The 20,282-nt window shown below is 41.3% G+C and overlaps 1 protein-coding gene across 1 annotated transcript in view; it reads right to left on the minus strand.

The window, feature by feature from the left end:
• Positions 1-16,596, minus strand: part of LOC137277368 (protein madd-4-like) — a 117,542-nt gene extending 100,946 nt beyond the window's left edge. Inside the window, exon 1 of the mRNA XM_067809068.1 lies at positions 16,365-16,596. Within this exon, the coding sequence (XP_067665169.1) occupies positions 16,365-16,403 (39 nt within the window). The 5' untranslated portion in view covers positions 16,404-16,596. The remainder of the gene's footprint in view (positions 1-16,364) is intronic.
• Positions 16,597-20,282: the final 3,686 nt, after the last annotated feature.

Genomic DNA, 20,282 nt, shown 5'->3' on the forward strand with positions numbered 1-20,282 from the left:
CTCCAAAATTTGGCATATGTGTTACTGTGGTTAACGAGATATTAGTCATCACAATACATTGGGTATAATATTGCAGAAAATGCAAAACGATCTGTCATTTGGTACCTCTTGGATAATGATATACCCTCAGATATTACTATATGAAATGTGTTCAGTATAATATTGGATGGCAACCTGTCATAATGGACTTTCAAAGATTTGGATTGCTTGATTTGATTTAGATGGGGGCAGTTTTGTAACGAAACTCCTATTTTAATCTTTCAAAAACATTGTGTCAAGACATTCAATTGCAGTTAACAATATAAAAGTATTGAGATCTGACCCTTGTGTGACCATTTAGTATTCATTTTGAACCCTTGGCATCATGTATGGTTAATTGAAAACAGCAAAATAAATTATGTCCTTATGATTACATCATCAGGATGGAGGTTGTGTAATATCTCCAAGAAGAAACTCTTTCGGTAAACATGACGAGGGAGTAACTTAAACAGACGATTGTAGTTTCAAATTTGCCTTTTTCTGCATTTTAATATCTATTTTAAGTTTGACTCTAGCGAACTTCTGCCTATCTCGAAAACAGGAAATGTTTCTAGCATATCTTGTTGTTTCTTGCATATCACATAGAAACATAAAACATGAAAACATTTGCATCAGTTTCCATGTGAAGCCGGATGCATTTTTGTACGTACATTGTATCAGTTTTCAGTACAGCATAGTCTAACATCCATTAGAACATAGAACATGCCACTAGAACATACATGCAGGACGGAAGCCGCGTTTCAAAAGGCATTGTTTGGAACACGACCTTGCGAATCTTCACATTAGAAACACAAAATGTATTTAAATGTATTTCTACAGTTATCAAGAGAGGGTAGTACAGTAATCACGGGTACCTGAATGTAGGTGTCGAAACCCAGTTTTTATCAACTGTGAACTATATCTACATGCCTCGTGCCTACTATAGCTACACAGTTCTATGTCTATACAACTGTGACTGTCGAGATTGGATCACACACACCGTTGATGCCAAAGAAGCACGAAAGAACACGAACACGAGCACCAGCGAACACTCTAACCCCTCAGCCACCTCACCCCCTCGATAGGAAGGAACCGAACATTGTGAGAGGTTTTCACTATAGCATTTCTGCTCTGTAGCGACCTCATTTACTACACAGAAACATATGCACTGTAACATAAGTACACTACCAAGTAATGAAGCTACGAACAAGTGTCACAGGTAGACTGTACTGTACATACTGTAGCTAAGTAGCACCGTATTACTGTAAGACATACGAGGCAAACCTAATTTGCACAGGCGGTTGCGAACTTTGGGTCCTTGCACTACAATACTTGTTCTAAAGGCTCTTGACACACATTCCTATTGACATACATTGCCGTTGACACACATTCTTGTTGACAGTTTAATCCAACTCTGGCTTAAAATACTCGGTTAGATCTTTAGCATACAACGTCGAGATGAGCCACCTTCAGCACTGGTACCCTGCTGGTGTACACGGCTGGTGTGAAGCCGTCGACGGGGAGATGGGGCAATCACAATATAATAACACCACAAGTAGGATCACATGCAGACACTTGTAGGTGGCCACTACCGTCAAGGATACATGCTTCAACAGCCATTCCACTGGATAACAGACAAGGCAGAGACGTGTTATATAACTCTCTCTTAGAGATGGAGGGAGAGGCCGGCACAGATAGACAGATGTATAGAAGCGTCTCATTAAATGATCACTTGTGGCACAGATAGATAGATGTATAGAAGCGTCTCATTAAATGATCACTTGTGGCACAGATACATAGATGTATAGAAGCGTCTCATTAAATGATCACTTGTGGCACAGATAGATAGATGTATAGAAGCGTCTCATTAAATGATCACTTGTGGCACAGATAAGTGCAAATAAGTTCAAGGCTAATTACTAAGATGTAATGGTTTTAAAGTACAAGATACTAGTCTAGACCACGACATAGCAAACTACAATCCAAAGTTATACAGCTCTACTATCACTCCTGTAACAGAACCCATGTCGCAAAGAGTGGATTAACCACGTGAAACTGTACACACGTTCTTCACTGGCAGATGGAGCATCGTGGTCCTAGTTAGTGCTGACATGAAAGTACACAGGTCATGGACTTAATTTGTGTTTCTTTACTGACACAATACCAATCAACGTGATTACTTAAAACACTGTTGTCAGTTTGTGAGGTGTGGAACACGGTGCTACTTGTTAAACAGACCCCAGCTCTCTTGCCAACAGTAAGCACATCGCAACGCCAAACTGTATACAAAACAATTTGTCAAAGTATTTCGAAACTAATTCTTAAATCTTTAAAGTTACCTAGAGTCACAAGAGTTTAATCTTAAGTCCAGAATGACTAAGTGTTAACATGTCATTACGAAAGGCAAATACATATTAAGGTTGACAACTTGAAACACAGTTCAGGCGGACGTGTACGTTTCTTTGTTTCAAGTTAAGCCCATTATTTGAGGTGCCAAGAGCCTTTTGACTTCGATATGTTTCAGAAATAGAGGTTATCTTGTATGTCTGGCACACAAAGGTGACTCATTATCATCAACTACGTGAGAAAGGGCAAATGCCAGAGGTCAAGCTCGATAGGTCACCAAGGGGAGATAAGCAAACTACATTCAGGCGACTTACAAAGCACCAATTAGAGTTTGTTTATATATGAAAATCATCCGCAGAGAAGAGTTTATGGTTTTGTTGGCTTGCATTAGTATCTGCTAACATGTTTTACCATTACCTACTCTTAGTTGCATGTTTCTCTTTAAATGTTTAAACAACGAAAAAAAATACTTCTCTTAAACAATTTTTGTATTTAAACAGGTTTGGGGCCAACTTGTCATTTCCTATTTCAGTTGTCTTTCCGGCATTTCCTGTTCAACAGTCGTTCGCTCAATCCACGTCCTATATCCATGTCGCTAGATATTTGACAGGTAGATGCCTAAAGCAAACTTCTAGCATTAGGACGTATATGAAACATCGAAGCATCTTGTAGGACCACCGACAGAGATATCTACAAAGTATAACAACAGATCACGATCCTGCCATGCTTACAACAACTCCGCTCAAAGAATACCCAAGACGTAGGGCATTATACGTGCAGAAGTGACCCAGGTGTTTAACTACACGAGCTACGAAAAGAGCTAACAGTGAGCTGCTCGCAGGGAAATCCCAGAGATGACGTCTCTTGTCAGAAACGACGAAGTCACGTCAAACCACGTGATTACATCAAAAGGAGATAGGATGACAGCGCGCGGGGGATAGCGGCTTTGTTTGGTGGGGTCAACGTCACTCACCTCACCCACACTAAGGATTTACCCAAGTCGTCGTCAGTCGGTGGCGGGATCACGGCGAGCACGCCGCCCATGATGCAGCACACAGAAGACGATGCCCATTTCATCCCGGATTTAACGCAGGTATTCACAGGGGTATTTGAAGTTGTTGAAAAGGGGCTGAACAAGGAGAGTCCTATGATTTGTCATAAATGGAGAGGGTGGACTGTTAAAGATGTGGGATTTGTTGGGACGTGAATCACTTACATACCATGTCCCAGTTTCCACACTGATTTCATCTGTGTCTACCGAATTGTGTTTGGAGATGGTTAGAGAATTAACCTTTCGAAATGGTGGAACATGTTTTGTATATATTTTTTGTTCGCTTTACCAGGGCTCTCGAACAATTACATGCGTAACCAATGTATAACAGTCTATACACAGATGTCACAATCTCCTGCATTGTACACAGCTGACATCAATCTCCTGCACTATGTCTATCGATGACCCCAGTCTCCGGCCTTGTCTACACTGATAACTCCAATCTCCTGCACTGTATATACCGGTGCACCAATCTCCTCCACTGTATACACCGATGACAGCAGTCTCATGCTGTGTATACATCGATAACACCGGTCTGCTGCCTTGTATACACCGATGACACCAATCTCCTGCACCGTATACACAGATGACACCAGTCTCCTGCCTGTATATATCGACACTTTCGGTGTGTATATCAAAGACCCCAAGCTCTCACAGATTATGCACCGATATCATCAATATGGCGCAGTCGATGTACCGATACAGTGTATGCACCGATATCATTAGTACCGTTCAGTGTATAGTCCAATAGCATCAATATCGTACAGTGTATGCATTGACATCACCAATATTGTGCAATGTATGCACCGATATCACCAATATCGTGCAGAGTATGCACCTAAATCGTCATTATCGTTCAGTGTATACACAAATATCATCAATATCGTATGCTGTCAAACCCCGATGTCACCGATACGTGTACATGTATACACCGATGTCATCAACATCATACCGTGAACATGTCACATGTCGCCCTATCCTAAGAGTGAAGATACGTTAGTTAAACATCGAGAAAACAGCGAGGACAGTCGGTCAGTAACACAATGACACAATTTCCGCATACTGAAGTAATAACTCACAAGAATTCAATTCTAATCCACCGGCCAACGGCCTATCTAAACACACCACATATGGCCATTTTGAAAAGGAAATTGTTGAAAAGATTGTTTGTTGTCTGCCCAGTGATATCCCTGCTCTAGACACACGGAACAGAGGCGTGCGCTAGTGGGGGTGGAGGATGCGTGCCCCACTAACATGCCACCACTCTCGGTAAAACCCATCGAGAGCATTATATTTTGTTTCTTGGTAATACGTTTTTGCAGGTAGAATACTTATTCATTTAACATATAGTAACAGCTCGGTCGTGGCCATTTTGACTTCTCCTGCTGCTCCTTGCTTAGCGTTCAGAGAATGTATGGTGCGACTAGTCCAGATGTGCGGTAGATATAAAGACCTCTGTGATATGACATGGGTCTCCTCCTTCACATGATAGAAATTGTCCTCCATGACATGACCTACTTCGTCTTCCGTTACATGACATACACTATCCTCTATGACATGGTACAGATTGTCCTCCGTCACAGGCCATACACTGTCCTCCATAACATGACCTAGTTCGTCTTCCGTTACATGACATACACTATCCTCTATGACATGATACAGATTGTCCTCCGTCACATGACATACAATGTCCTCCATAACATGACCTAGCTCGTCTACCGTTACATGACATACACTGGCCTCTATGACATGATAAGATTGTCCTCCGTCACATGACACACACTGTCCTCCATGACATGACCTAGCTCTCCTTCCGTAACACCTTCGTCCACTGCATGGACTATGGCAATCTGTGTCATTCACGGAAGACATTATAAGTTATGTGACGGGGACCAATGATATAATGTGATGTAACGTATTCCTTGCATGTTATTGGCATTGACTGGAGGTTTGAAGGAAGGCTGTTGCCATTCAATGTGTGTAGCGATGGAAATGGCATTAGAAGGACATTGATAAGGAGCATCTTGCAGATAAACACAACAGAGCTGTACCTAAGACGGTGCAACAACAAGAGGGGTATCAAAATACGAACCTCAGCTGTATCCACGGAGAACATACCACACCGTGTAAACAAGGAGCTCACCTACTGCAGCACGAGAGGGACAGTGATGGAACATATTTCAATGATCACAAAGGTACGATAATGTTACATTGCAGATGCATGACATATGCAAACACAACGAAAGCGACGAGACAGCATACTTTCACGCCGAGATAACAGCAAGGTAAGATATTTAAACACTAAAAGAATCTCACTTAGCAGAGAGGCTGACAAAACAACAGGGAAACATGCCTTAACATTGTCGAAACGTCGAGATACCATACTGAAAGAGAGAGACTGTAATCGCAATGTGTCACTGGGGATATTCAAACAGTTAACAGAGAGGCGTGTTGTAGCTTCATATTCCTGCTACAATGTCAATGCTACACTCTCCGTAACAGATATAGTGCATGGTACAGTTTCTGTTTGTTACAGAATCAAATCCTGGAGGGATCGGGCCACACCTACGAGCGCTGCCATATCCCTCGCCAGTTTCTGGAACGGTATTTGCTGTACCTTAGCGAGTTCATAGAAGACAGGAAAATAGTGGATTTCGTCTACATCTACCTGCCCAACCAATTTCAACCCGCAGTGGACAAACTCTGAATCATTCTTACCAATGACTCCTGTCCGGAAACCAAGGACAGACACAACCACTGTTGTTGGAAGTTGTCTTTGTTTGTGGCTCGGGGTTCATGTTACCTCGGATTCTCGTATATCTGGTATTTCCTCTTCGCTTCCCGAAGGGACGAACGATCCGATCGGATCACGGCATAGGCTTCGCGCAATAGCTTGGTTCCAAGCATTTGTGCTATATCCATGCACCCAGTACCCATAATTGGAGTACACTTCCACCAGCGGAATTTGTAGAGACACTCTTTGTTTTCCGGAACAAGATTTGCACAAAACTCTTTTTTCATTTCTGTGAGAGCCGAAATGGCCTTTTGGGGGCTCCTGGGCCCTGATGCACCTATGCGATCCATTCTGTATACTACCCCATTCTGTATACTACTATACTGCATACTATACTGCATAGTACATGGTACAGAATCTGTACGTTACAGAATCAGTACTGCATAGTACATGGTACAGAATCTGTACGTTACAGAATCAGTACTGCATAGTGCGTGGGAGATAGTCTGCAAGATAAAGGATCAGTACTACATAGCACAGGTTCTCAGTCAATGTCGGATAGTGTCCTACAAAGACAATCCTTCCTAGCATCTTATGAAGTGAGATGTTCACTGTGAATGCCACATGGCCAACTTATCTGCTACATACACGAGTCTCCAGCAACAATGTCGGAGATATTAGGAGATATATAGTTTGAATGACCGTTAACATGCGTTCTAGAACCCTGGCAACGTCATGCAAGAGCATCTCAGCAAAGGAGCAATCAGTTGTGTAACAACCATACCATTCATTATCTGGCGGTACTCGTGCCGAGATTACTTTCAGAGCATACACGGAATACCTGAGCGAGGGGGCTGGTGGCATCTTATCCATTCTGCCATGAAGTGATGGCTAGTGTTTTCACCACACTGGCCCTTCCCGAAAACACCTGTTTTTGACACCACAATCCATGCTTCTGTGTACTAAATATGCACCTGTTCCTAAACGTAGTGTCGACAGAATAACAGTACGTGTCAGTTAGTGTCACGTTATATCCCATGACTATATACTCGTAAGTCCATAGACTATTGTTATCTTCACAATTCCTGTATCGCCCTTCCCGCTGTCCCACCTGTCTGTGCACGCTTCCCACCGACACAGTCTAAACTGTTATTAAAACATCAACATAATGATCACCTGTCGGTTTGTCTTCAAGACGTCCACAGACAGGAGTTTGGGTTGAACGGAAAGTGGATTGCTATTAGCATTATTACTTCCTTAGTGTTGTATCCCGTGACGCAGTGTAAGCTGTATGGGTGTGTCTGTTCCACGCCTGAGAGGGTAGAACAGTCATTATTACAAATACCATGATATATTTCAGCCATAGCACAAATTTATCACAAGATATCCTCCAGTCATCCTCAAATTCAACACAAGCTATTCATGCGAGGAATAAACTGCAAAAAGTTAAATAACAACCTCTCATCCATCGAGCATCAATTGCTTCACTTAATGAAGGAAAAAGACCAACAGGAAACATTGGGTGAGGTGAGGTTGAATTGGACTTGTGTCCACTGATGCCAAGCACCAGGCAAGGACCAACAAACACCATACTTGAACGTCTTTTGGTATGACACGGCCGGGGATGGAACCAGCTCTTTTAGCTCTCTGGGCGGACACAAACATATTCAGAATAAAATAACATTAAACTATAACATTTCCATTAAGTTTGTTCAATATTATGTAGTTTCTGTGTTCAATATTACATAGTTTTACATTCATTGCATAATTAGAAAAGTTGTCATTCATAATATGCGGAATGTGTTGAGAATAGACAATACCATGGCCCGTTCTGTTTGCGTTTCTCTAAACTTTGTGCTTTGTCTTCAATTCCAATAACTGTAAAACGTGCCTGTGTGTATCGTGTTTTAACAACTGTTTCCGGACCTTACGTGGATGTGTCCTACACAATGTATCTACACCTGGAGTGTCTGCTATATAAATAGATGCTTTGTTCAGCTCATAGTGTCATAATCCAGCAACATGGCGCACGTGGTAGATATTTCTGTAGACGACTGGAGATACAACTAAATGGGTGCTTTAAAGAGAACATCCCAGAATAAACAATGAAAGGGTCTGCTCATCCAAATCCTCCCAGTGATCACTAGCAGGTGTTTACTACAACTGCATAAAGTGTAGCACTCTCGTGCCTCGCCATGCCATATTACGAGTATATATGAGAGTATATGAGAGTCTGCTACAGGAGAGTCTGCTACAAGCTGACTCATAAAACATCGGATTAAAGGTTTATGGCAGAAGAAGTTGGACGGAATTCATTCCGTATTCCATAGCCAAGGTTGAAGGGACAACACCTTTTTCTCACTGCATAATTGTATCGACTGTGTTCTTCTGACTGCGAATCAAGAAACTCAAAGAGATGAAAGAAATGAACGTTCTGACAGAGTGATCATCGTAACCATCTGCTTATTGTATCAGTCTCCGGTATGCCTTAATTAACCAGATTGCGGTCCAGTTAGGCTTGGAATGTTGACAAAACACTAAGTACAGCGGGTTCGTTTAAATTGTCCTGGTTGACAAGTTTATGTCATCCAAACCACAGACTGACTCACGGGTTTCTCTGAATGTCTGTTAAACTTATGATAAATGTGAAGGGCTGTTCGACAGAATGTCATTTTGAAAACTTTGACGGAAATGTGTTGTACGTGTAGTTTCAAAGCAACCTTCCATTATTAATATGTGTTAAACTAAACAGGATCCGGCCGTGTATTCAAAGTTTCGTTGTAATTACCCCCTGTAGTGATGACGTTACGGGATCGCACGAAGAGAGCTGAGTGGAGACGAAGCAGCTACTTCCGGAACACACAGCCTGCCACGTGCATGCTTCCCCTTCCTGCGCGCAACGCTACGTTCTTCAGCTATTGCACGTGTTAGCAAGCTAGAGTCTCATGTGCGGTCTAGTTATGGAAATGACCATATTTGTGTTTGTGTTTGCTTGAGTGATTATACAAAACACCCTGAGGTTCAATGTAAGGGCTGCTGTCAGCGATACACATGCCAGTGACAAGTAAACAGAAAAAAGCAAACGACAGAAACAGTCAGCTGATAGATTTTAAGCCCTAAAAGAAAGAAACGCAGTTTGTTTTTTACAGTTAATTTGTGTCAGTACCAATTACCTTTGGCCATGCAATGCCCAGTTATATAGGCCTTCCTTGAAACGATATGTGCCACATGTCGTACTGCTCAGTTCGTTTTTAGTTAAAGAGTAAGTATCACATGCCGCTTTGGACACTTCCTTGGTAGACACAAATCCTCTTGGACCGATTTTCCAAGACGATATGAACACTGTTGCACCTAAGTATGCGATGGTATCATACTCGACCTTATCATATACGACATAGGAATGTTACGACCAGCCTTTTCTTTGGTGTTACTGCAGTTAATTTATGTATCACGTTGTGATATGCAGTGTTAAGAACCGGGTGAATTTAATCATGTTTTCAGTGATGTAAACAATAACAACGCTCTGAACAGAGCGTCTCTGAACACTCACTTCACATACAAACACTTCCCCTGTTTATTGGCCTGAATGGTTTTGTATCTTTCTCATCGGCCACGGTAGTCTGATTCGACGCAGGAAGTGGATGTGTACCGGAAGTAACATTTTCCAATAAATACAACCAGGATCTCTGGGTTGGGATGTGTTTTTGACGACAAGAGGCAGGTGCAAGTGCATGTGCATCTACAGAATGGTACGATCCTTGCAGCACACGTTGTGACACGAAACAGCAAAATATCACGTCGCCAAAATGATCGTTTTAGTTATTCCAGCTCTCACCAGGAGCACAGTGTATTAGTGTATACAGTGTATTCATAGAGGGTTCCCTGTCTTTTACATATTGAATTCTAGTAACCAGTTGATAGACACACGACTCACATTGAACGGTGTACCTCGAAAATTGATACCAGTGATGTTTTCGCTACATATGTGTCAGGCATGTGGGCACAGTAGAGAGGCTCCCCTCGGATGAATATTCACATCGCTAACGCACGTCATGAACACACAATAATGTGCGTGTGACAGGATTATAAAATCCGATGTACGCCACATAGTAAAGTTCAAAGACCTAGTCAGTAACCTCATTAGTCATCAGGAAACAACTGTTGATATTCTATATCCTTTACAAGATACATCGTTTAACAGGTCATTAGGCTGAGATTTGCCTTAGTCGTCTGTCACTATCCATCTCGTCATTCACCTTGAAAATCTAGCTTATTAATATCGCTGAATCCGCCTCTGCCTTCTAGACCGTCCCGCAGTAAACACGGCATACTATCCAATGACAACTTAGTACAGTCCATTCCACTCTCCTTGTAGCACAGCCTCATGTTCCCTGAGAGTGGTCGGCGGCCCAAGGATACATCAGACATGCTCGATGGCTGAAATGTCTGGACTGTGGACATGGTAAGGTGCTTCCGATCTCCTGTTGCAACCCTCAGTACCAATATGAGCCCTGTGTACTCACGTGCTGTCATCCTGAAACACTAAACGAGGTTCACGTCTGCGTGCAGATAGCACCAGGTTTGTCTTCACGGTAGTATAACTGCTGCAGTGATCCGTACTCAAAAGATTATTGAGTTACCTTCAGAACCATGATTTTGTCTAAACCGCTCACTCCGTTTACGACATGGGTGTCCAATGTATACCTTGATTCATTGGAGACCAACGTCTGCCCAACTACGTTTGGTGTAGCGCCGTAGCTCTAGACACCAGACACAGCTTCTTGTAATGTGTTCAAAAGGTTCCGACTTCTTCTGTCCATCTCTCCAACACGTGCAGGTCATAAGCTGTATCTGAAGTTTGAGAGGCACTTTGATCATGGTTTCTTAACACTTTCGATCTTGTGCACCAGTAGTCGCCCTTGGCGACCTCTGTCATCAACGTTATCTGACTGTCCTTGTTGCGATTGTAATCTGCTAATTAGTAACTGTAACATTAAGAGTTCGTTCCACAATGCTCGGTCGTGTTCCAACTTGCAATATGCTAACTGCGCTCAGTCGTCCCTGGCAGCCGTCGTGTAACAGAGTTTATAACATTAGAACCACTTACAGTCTGACGTTACCATTGAACATCTCAGTCTGCGCATCAGGAGCAACATTCAGCGTGTCTGTGCCAAGTTCAGCACAACTTGTGAATGGAATAATCATTTTCGATATGTCACTAACTGGTTCCAAAGTACGTAACATCACCCATATATAGAATATCTCCTACCACTTTAGATAGTCTATTACCTAATGACACAAGAGAAGCTGACGATTTCGTATATAACATTCAGTAGCGAACATCATCTTCACATTGTAAGATGGAGAAAAATCGAGATTTCCCAACTTGGAATGGCTATATTTACCAGATGGCACTCGCGTTCCTGCAATAACATCTTAGTCACTAAAATATTCAAAAATGGACATTGCAAACATGCATTTATCTGTGACCTGTGTGACCTTTGTGTGGCTGTGTTTTGCACACAAAGGACAAAGTTGTAGGGGGTGCGCTCATAAGCAGATAGGAATATTTTTCTATATTAAATAATGTTTCTATTTCCTGAACTTGAAAGAAGAGAACTGAATGTTCAATATTTTTCTACCAATTTTAATTCTTTGCAAGTGCTGCACAAAGGATGCACCCCCCACCACACACTCCCACCCCCGGAGTATTTTCTCAGAGCCACTGACATATTTGAGGTGATGTGGTCAACATTTGGATGCAATACGCTACGTATTATTACTGTACGGCAGGGGGAGGCAGAGGGGAGGGTGGGGGTTACGAACAACTCAACAATGGCTACCAGGCTCGGTATAGCGTCTGTTTGAGATTTATTATATATTCCTTACATGTTTGTTTATGTCATAATTTTCGTGTCGGTGAAATATAAATCACAATGTGAGAATGTCATGTGCTTTTATTAACTGAGGCTTAACTTTAAGAGTATTTAAATTTCTGGTGTCGTTTCGACTAGAAGGAAAAGTAAGTTATGCAATGAAAAACTTACTTTCATTACTATTCTAACTAGTGTGAGAACCAAAGTATCGGCGAAAAATGGAAACAACTGTAGCAGGATTTGGTGCACCCGGTGACATACCGAGATTCTGCCTTCATGAAAATGAGTCAATATTCGTTAAATACATAACTGTTAACAGTGTATTATACTTTCCGACGGACTACGGCATGACCTACAATTGCCACTTTACGGAGTACTGATGGATAAAAGAGGTTTCTTACAAAGACTATCATATGGATCTATACATATGCACATACAAGTTCCACCAGTAACATGTTCATTGTCCAAGGGCGAAACATGACATACATTATAACGGGATCCCGTAGATAGTCTGATACAATTAATGGATATAAGTATATGTCATCGTATGCTCATGAATGCTGTCAGTGGTCGGGACTTCTAATCTACATATACTACTGGAACATGACTGCGTTAGGAGTTACAGTACAAACAATCTGTCACCATGTGCCTCAGCAACCGTTGTATATAACACACATAATTGTTTACGTTTTGTTATGCAATATGAAAACATATGACAAACAGATGTAAGAAGTTATGTGATAGCAAACTTGCGTCTAATCTTTCATATGAAGCATTATATGTCTGTACTTTCCCCGTGAGACGTAATTGTTACGTACACGAAGCAGTTCACAAAGTCTTACACATGAAACAAAACTGTTTACTATATACATATATCTCAGTTAGACTTGCAATTTGGAGATCATAACAAGATACTCTTATAGGATCTGGCACCACTTTGCTCAGTAGAATCTGTAAAGACTATGCTCCAAGTACAGACTGTACGCTCCATATACAACCCGATGAACAAACGTGGGCGTCAGTAGCGAGTAGACGCATTGCCCACTGTGCCGGTATGGCTTCATACACAAACATTGAAACGAATGTTGAACATATTTCATTTTTAAGTAAATGTTAAATGACACAAGTCTTGTAAACAAATCAAGGGTTAATTTTGAAAGCATTAAATTCTGCTGAAGTATTTGATCCGAACCACCTCTCTGCGAGGCATTCACAACACTTGCCCTTTGCTAATTCGTTCTGAATATTTGAAACTGAGAAATATTCCCCACCATTGGAGCTTTTTGCCACCCGGGTCCGTTTATCGCCTTCTCACATTTCAAACGAATTATGCCCTAATACCTTTTGAGTCAAAACACATGCGTGATTGATGTGACATAAGCTACACGTGACATTATCGCTTGACTTTCCATGACTTATCTAATAGCTTACGTCCTTAAGGAAAGATTTCATTTTGTTAAAAATCGAGATAATGTTTTGAGTCTTCAGGAAGTGAAGTGACATTGCGTATCTATCTTGGCAATACGAAACTGTTGGTTGGAAATGATTTCAGAGTGAGAAAACCATTTGTTTTTACTCCTTGAAATTCAAAACTAGTAGTTGCATAACAACAACGATGTACTACATACATGTATGGATACGTCGTGTCGTGGTATAGTCAACAAAACGTAGGCTATCGCTCTCAAATATCTTGACGGTCCTCACAATAAAATCGTATTTATTTCTTTAATGCTGAGTAGCAAGAATGGTACTATTTTTCATAAGAGCAAATGCTTTTTACAGAATCAGAAGAGCAAATATGATTCAATCAGCATTATCTCGAAACCATATGGCAATGAGTTCCAGAAGACTAATTCCAGGCACCTTGTGGACCAATACGACTCTCTGGCACTGCCACCACCGTCACAGCCTTCCCACGACATCTTCACCAAGGGCCTGTGTTGTAACAGTAACAAACCAGGCCAGCTAGTAGGATTTCGGGAGCTCTACGAAACACCTCGTGAACATTCGTGAATGAACTAATGAGGGAACAGTGTCCAGGATGCGGTTCCCATAAATGGGTCAGCCGTATTCAAGAGCTGCATTATAGAGCCATTTTCTAATTTGGAAACAGTTCATCCTGGGAATTGAATTTAACACTTCTTTTCTTCCCATTTGGAAGTGACTATTGTTAAGTATATGTGTGAAACGTGTGTTTGTCCAGTTCAGTAACATTCCGTATTGAGGACATTCACTACTCACTGGAAGATGACCCCATAAAAAACCTGATATATACAGTGCTGATGTCCGAGTAAGACCAATCACTGTCCAACAAAGATCAGTCATCGTGCGACTAAGACCAATCACTGTGCGACTAAGACCAATCACAGTCCGACTAAGACCAATCACTGTGCGACTAAGATCAGTCACTGTGCGACTAAGACCAATCACTGTCCGACTAAGATCAGTCACTGTGCGACTAAGACCAACCACTGTATATATCGCTATAGTGACTGAATTCTACCTAGGCATGTTTGTGGCCTGTAATCAGCTAGTCAGAAGGAAGCGCGGACTCAGATGATTGTATACTCAAAATGACACATGGTAACAGATCGGTCACAGTTTCGCCAGATACGACAGTTCCGGAAAAGGGACCTGCAAGAGGTCTACAAGAAGACGTTCGTATGGAATCAGGATTGGTTAATTTCTTCACTCAGTCGATTCGCAGTTCAGATCTCAAAAGTTTCCTTAACGTGTGAAATATCTAACATACACTCCTTAAAGGTATGTTTAATATCCCAGACTATCATTTCGGTAATCATAGCATCTGTCACACAGTATCGCAATATTCCTTAGTGACAAGACTGACAAGGGCGACGCCATGTTTGCAAACACTGAGAGCAGTACCCACTTGACCTTTCATTGTAGCATCTTTATCATTGACGGATATATGTACATCAGCATCATCCTGCTAAACCTACCCAGTACAGGATAAGCCTTACTCCCTTTGGTAACACGTAGAGAATGATCGAACTGGTCATACATAGTGGTACATTACATTCCATACATAGTGGTACATTACATTCCATACATAGTGGTACATTACATTCCATACATAGTGGTACATTACATTCCAGGTGATACTAAATGATGATAAAATATCAAGGTTTCTAAGGGACCGTAATTATACACAAGCAGCTTCCTCCAATTACTGTCTTGGGTGAGTGTTGCCTATCTATATGTGCCAAATCGTTCACAAATGTAGAAAACACACACCATATGTATATATAGTCCAACCCCGTACAGAACGCCGTTTGTCCTGCATGATAATACTGTTTAGGTAAGCACCCCGTTCGTCAAAAAACAGAAGGTTTGTAAATTAGTTTTAAGTACTGTGGTTATTGAAATCAGAGATTTAAACACAATCTTCTTGACATCAAGGGTTGCAGAAAATAGTGCACTTTACGTGTAAACACACAAGCCAAGGAAAACAAAGATATCTCCAAATCAACATTGAGCCATCCACACAGTAGGATCTGACCCATTTGGATATATACAAGCCTGCACTGCCTCCCGCAGCTAGACCAGTGCAAACCCCTTGACTTCAGCAAAGGCGAGGGTTGCACAACTCAACATTACAGGTTTTCACGCCCAAAGCTAAATTCATTCACGTTCTCGACATGTCGGAAATAGTAATAATTCCATCGCTGTTCTGACATCGCAATGCTTGTATTTTTTGGGTCGCTCATGACATTTCCCCATAGGGCTGTATGCTATGTCATAAACGGTCGCGGCAGTCAGCGGTATTTCGGTGCAGGAAATTCTCACTCATAGCTCAAAAACGTACACAGTTGTTTCTAAAAGATTGTTGATACAACTCTCACATATAATTTCGCATACTTTGCATTTTAGTGTGACTGAAGAAACAGATTGAATATCGCAGTAAATCAGTTATGTATATGTTGATAGGAATCAATGAAAGATAGTGAGTCGACAAAAGGTACATCATACTGATAGACAATTAGACTCAACTAAGGACACCAATATTTACAAATTTAAAAAAATGAACTTTTCAGTAAATTAAACAAGCATATAAATATATCAGTGAATTTGCATCAGAGACTTAAGTAACGAACTAGCTGCAAGTGTATCACAATTCATTCTTTCTCCTGTCAATCCAGTTATTCATTGTCAATCACTCTATCGCCACGGAACGCACTGTGTCTGAGAATATTGGGAAACTGACTTGAACTGTTTCAGATGTTGTATGACCCTCATACTAACCCGAGCGCTGAACATGTCGCTATCAGTCCTACACAACTCGCACACGATGCTGTGGAACTATCACACTTGTACTCACCCACGCTGCAAAGATGACGTCTACTGGTGTCACTGTCATCGTGGTTGGTTAATGTGACGATGTTGTAAACTCCTCTCTGCGTGCATTCAAATATAGTACACTTTAAATATATTACACAAGAATGAGTTACAAACGTAGCATCCTTCTTTCTCACTGGCCCAGTTCAGCTGGATACTTCTCCGTCTAAACCAACATTAATAAGACTGACACACACCACCATAGTTGCTGCTGCAGTGTTTGGGAGGACATCCCCTCCTCCGACACTCCTCACGCTGCCACAGACGCCGTCTCAACCCTCCCACTCCTCCGCGTTCAGGGGGTCCCCCTTTCTCTGCTTGCAAACGGCACAGTATAAGCCATTTGTACTCTGAGCTCTGCTTCACGACGCAGACTCTTCACCTCATAGTGCTTCGTTATGTAGTGATAAAACTAAGACAACTATGTGTAGTTATATAAACCATTATTCTCTTAGACAAAAGGAGGCTTTTAGGTTTTTACGAAAATGCGATAGCTACCCTTGTTCTATCCATTTTGAAGGTGAACACATCTGAACATACATGTAAAAAGAAAAAGAACGTAGTAATTATTGGATTGATTCAAGAGTCACGTAGGACATAACCTATATTATAGGAAAATATGAAAAGGCCAGTTAATGCAATGCACAATAATTATGTGAATAACTAAATCATGCTACATGTTCTCGCAATTTTGCATCTGTTTACGTGCTGCTCCAAGTTTCATCAAAACTCAAAACAACGAAATTCATGTCTGTGTTTACAAATGCTAGACAATAATCACTAATGTTGGGATCATTTATACAATATGTCTGCTTCCTGTCTGTACACGTAGATAAATAAGGACACTCACGTACGCAAGCGGTAACGGTGATTACGAACAACTTTGATTGGTGTACTTTGCGTAAAATGCTCAGATTATTTAGAACCGCGGTCTGTTGTACCTGAGCTGTTCCCAGCTGTCACGACAACGTAGCAGTCCATGCCTCGTGTACCAATGTGTTATCGGGGAAGCATCGGATACTACACAGCCAGAATAAACAGGAACAATCATTTATCATGGTATGTTCCATCAGCTCAAACAACATACTCAAACAGCTAGATAAAATAATAAATCTTGGTCAACATGTCCTGCTCGTTATGTACATGGTCATTAATAGGTCAAAGGTCAGATTGTAAGCCTTTTAGCAGCTACCATTCACTCTAGAAAAACACTGAATAGTTTCACAGGATTAACCTGGTAAGCTTACTCGACTTGACCATGGTTTCCACTGTATGGCTACAATGGTATATTTTGTAATCGTATTTTGCTTTACATTGTGAGAACTGAAAGCTTGTCAGGAAGGCATTAGTAATCTGGCGGAATATTTATTATAGATAATGGTGGCATGGCTACAATTTGTGATGCTTCCTGGCACATATAATGTATATTGGAGATGGAAGAATATTATCTAATTGGTGGCAGCACCTATATTAGACATAGGATGGGTTACATATTGTTAAATGTGCGAGATGTAAAATATGGCTGCAGCTGCATGATGATCGAACATTACTACATGTGACAGCTATTGCTGTAGTGATATTTTATACATTGAAAATATTTCTATCGATTAAAATGTACAGTACCTGTAACCTTTGACAACTACTTTGTGAATCTTTGGAGGAAAGGTAACCGGGAAATTGAAAGATAGTTATAGATACGTGAATGATTGAAAAGTACGTGAGCAATTGTATGGTTTAAGATGACACAGATGATTGAAGGATGCTTGAAGAGTACATGAATGATTGAAGGATAATTTAAGATGATGAAATGTACCTGGGTGATTGTAGTGTCTGTGAGTGATTAAAGGACGATTGAAGAGTACGTCAATGATTGAAGAGTACATGACTGATTGAAGATTAAGTTAATAATTGACTATGGATGATTGGTGAGAATATGGATGATTGAAGTGATCGCGGCTGATTAAAGGGTATTGATAGTTGTTCGGAGGTTTGGGTGTGTCAACATGGATGTAGATACTTGAATTATAGATGTCGTTGGTGATATGTGTATTCCTTAGAACTATTTCTGTACGTTTGATGGATGAGCAGTTGCTGAAGGAGAATCATCACAACGTCTTCTGCAGTTGTAGAAAGATGGAAACAGTGTTGAGTCAGACTGAAAACTGTTTACAAACAGGATAATAAGAAAACCACTCCGAGGTGATAAAGTATTAGATCGACCAAATCCGATCCCTTTGTACTGCATGGTTCTGTTTGTAAAGTGATGTTTGATTGTAGCATCGCCTGTGTTACATGGTACAGGCAGCCATGCGCACAGGCCACATGCACCTGCTTCACATGCAGTCGCCATTGTTTAGGGGAACTTTACCCCCTCTCTCGGCACCGTTAGAGGAGCTGTCTGCAGCAGATGCTCAAATGCATTATTCTTCTAACACATGATGCAGAGATGGCGAAGGTATTGTTACAGAGCCGGCCGTCGCTATATCTCGCCAGCCAGGGCAAAGATAACACAAAGCGTTCTGTGAAAACAACACTTCTAACCACATGACTTTAGAAGCAGACATTGGGCATCTATTTTAGAGAAATTCATACAATAAAAAAACACGGAAGTGTGTTTAACCCAAGTTGCCATATCAACACATTTGTAAGAGTGAGAGTCATATCTCTACCTGATTATAACATGATTACCAATATTTGTCATGTAATATAAAACGAGCTCTAGGCTTATGTACTTTGGAGCCTGTTGACAGTGATTAATGCAAGAACTAGTTCTAAGGTGCCCATTTATCTTCTCTCATTGAGAAGGCAAAGGCAAATCATCAACATGAACAGGATGTGAGTGAATGACTTAATGTGTAAAGTCACGTCGGCAATATTTCAACCATAAAACAAGTTCTAAATACATGATAGTAATAAAACAAACCTATCAACGATGGACAGTAAACGTCAATGGAAGAAGGTGACGGAACACGCTTTATGGATGATCAGCTTCTTTATTTTCACAATAGCGACGTATGGATTCTTATACTTTTTCAAGCACCTTCTTATACCTTTTCAAGCACAATTTCGTTATTCACCGAAACGTCGCTATTGTGAAAAATAAAGAAGTTGATCATCCATGAAACTTGTACCGTCACCTTCAGCTCAGCAACTTCTAAAATGCCTCTGAAACAGTCATTGGAAGAACACATGTCCGTGAGTGAGTGAGTTAGTGAATGAACTATGTTTGAGGAAGTGGTTTGTTTTCTTTTGCACAGTGATGGATACGAGCATGACCTAGCAGATATTAACATGTGGTGGAAGAGTTTCTAACGTCTTGAGTCCTAGAGTTGAGTTTGATTCTTACGTTACTTCAGAGCCCATGACACGTAAAGAATGGACAGAAACTAATTGCTAACACACTAATACGAAGAGAGTGGGTGAGTGAGTGATTGAGTGATATGTCCCATACCCTTTAGCTACAAAAGCGATACTGATACAAAAACGAAAATCGATTTCCCAGAGTGCTGTTGTACTGGAACAACGACTTTTTGGACACGATGGGCAAGTGTTATAAATATACGTCTACCTCCTCGACCGGAAGTCGCTGGAAGCATGGTACCCGACGCCATCATGGTAGACCTGTCACATAGCTTCCTCTTCTGAAACAGCCACTGCATGAAGTTTATGTGATTTGGTCCAGCCGACCAGACACGGACATGGGAATCATCACGAGAATTATCATCCAAGGATACCTATTGACATGAATCATGCGTCTGATCCAAGTACCTGAACCAATGATGGTTGAGACAATCATCCACGTACACATCGTTAGTGAACTGTCGTGACTGGTTGGCGGTGGCCGTACAGTCCACCTGAGGCGAACATGGAATCTGGGCCGATCATCTCTTGCAAACAGCCC

Source organism: Haliotis asinina, chromosome 3 (assembly GCF_037392515.1).
Source record: "Haliotis asinina isolate JCU_RB_2024 chromosome 3, JCU_Hal_asi_v2, whole genome shotgun sequence".
NCBI lineage: Eukaryota > Metazoa > Mollusca > Gastropoda > Lepetellida > Haliotidae > Haliotis > Haliotis asinina.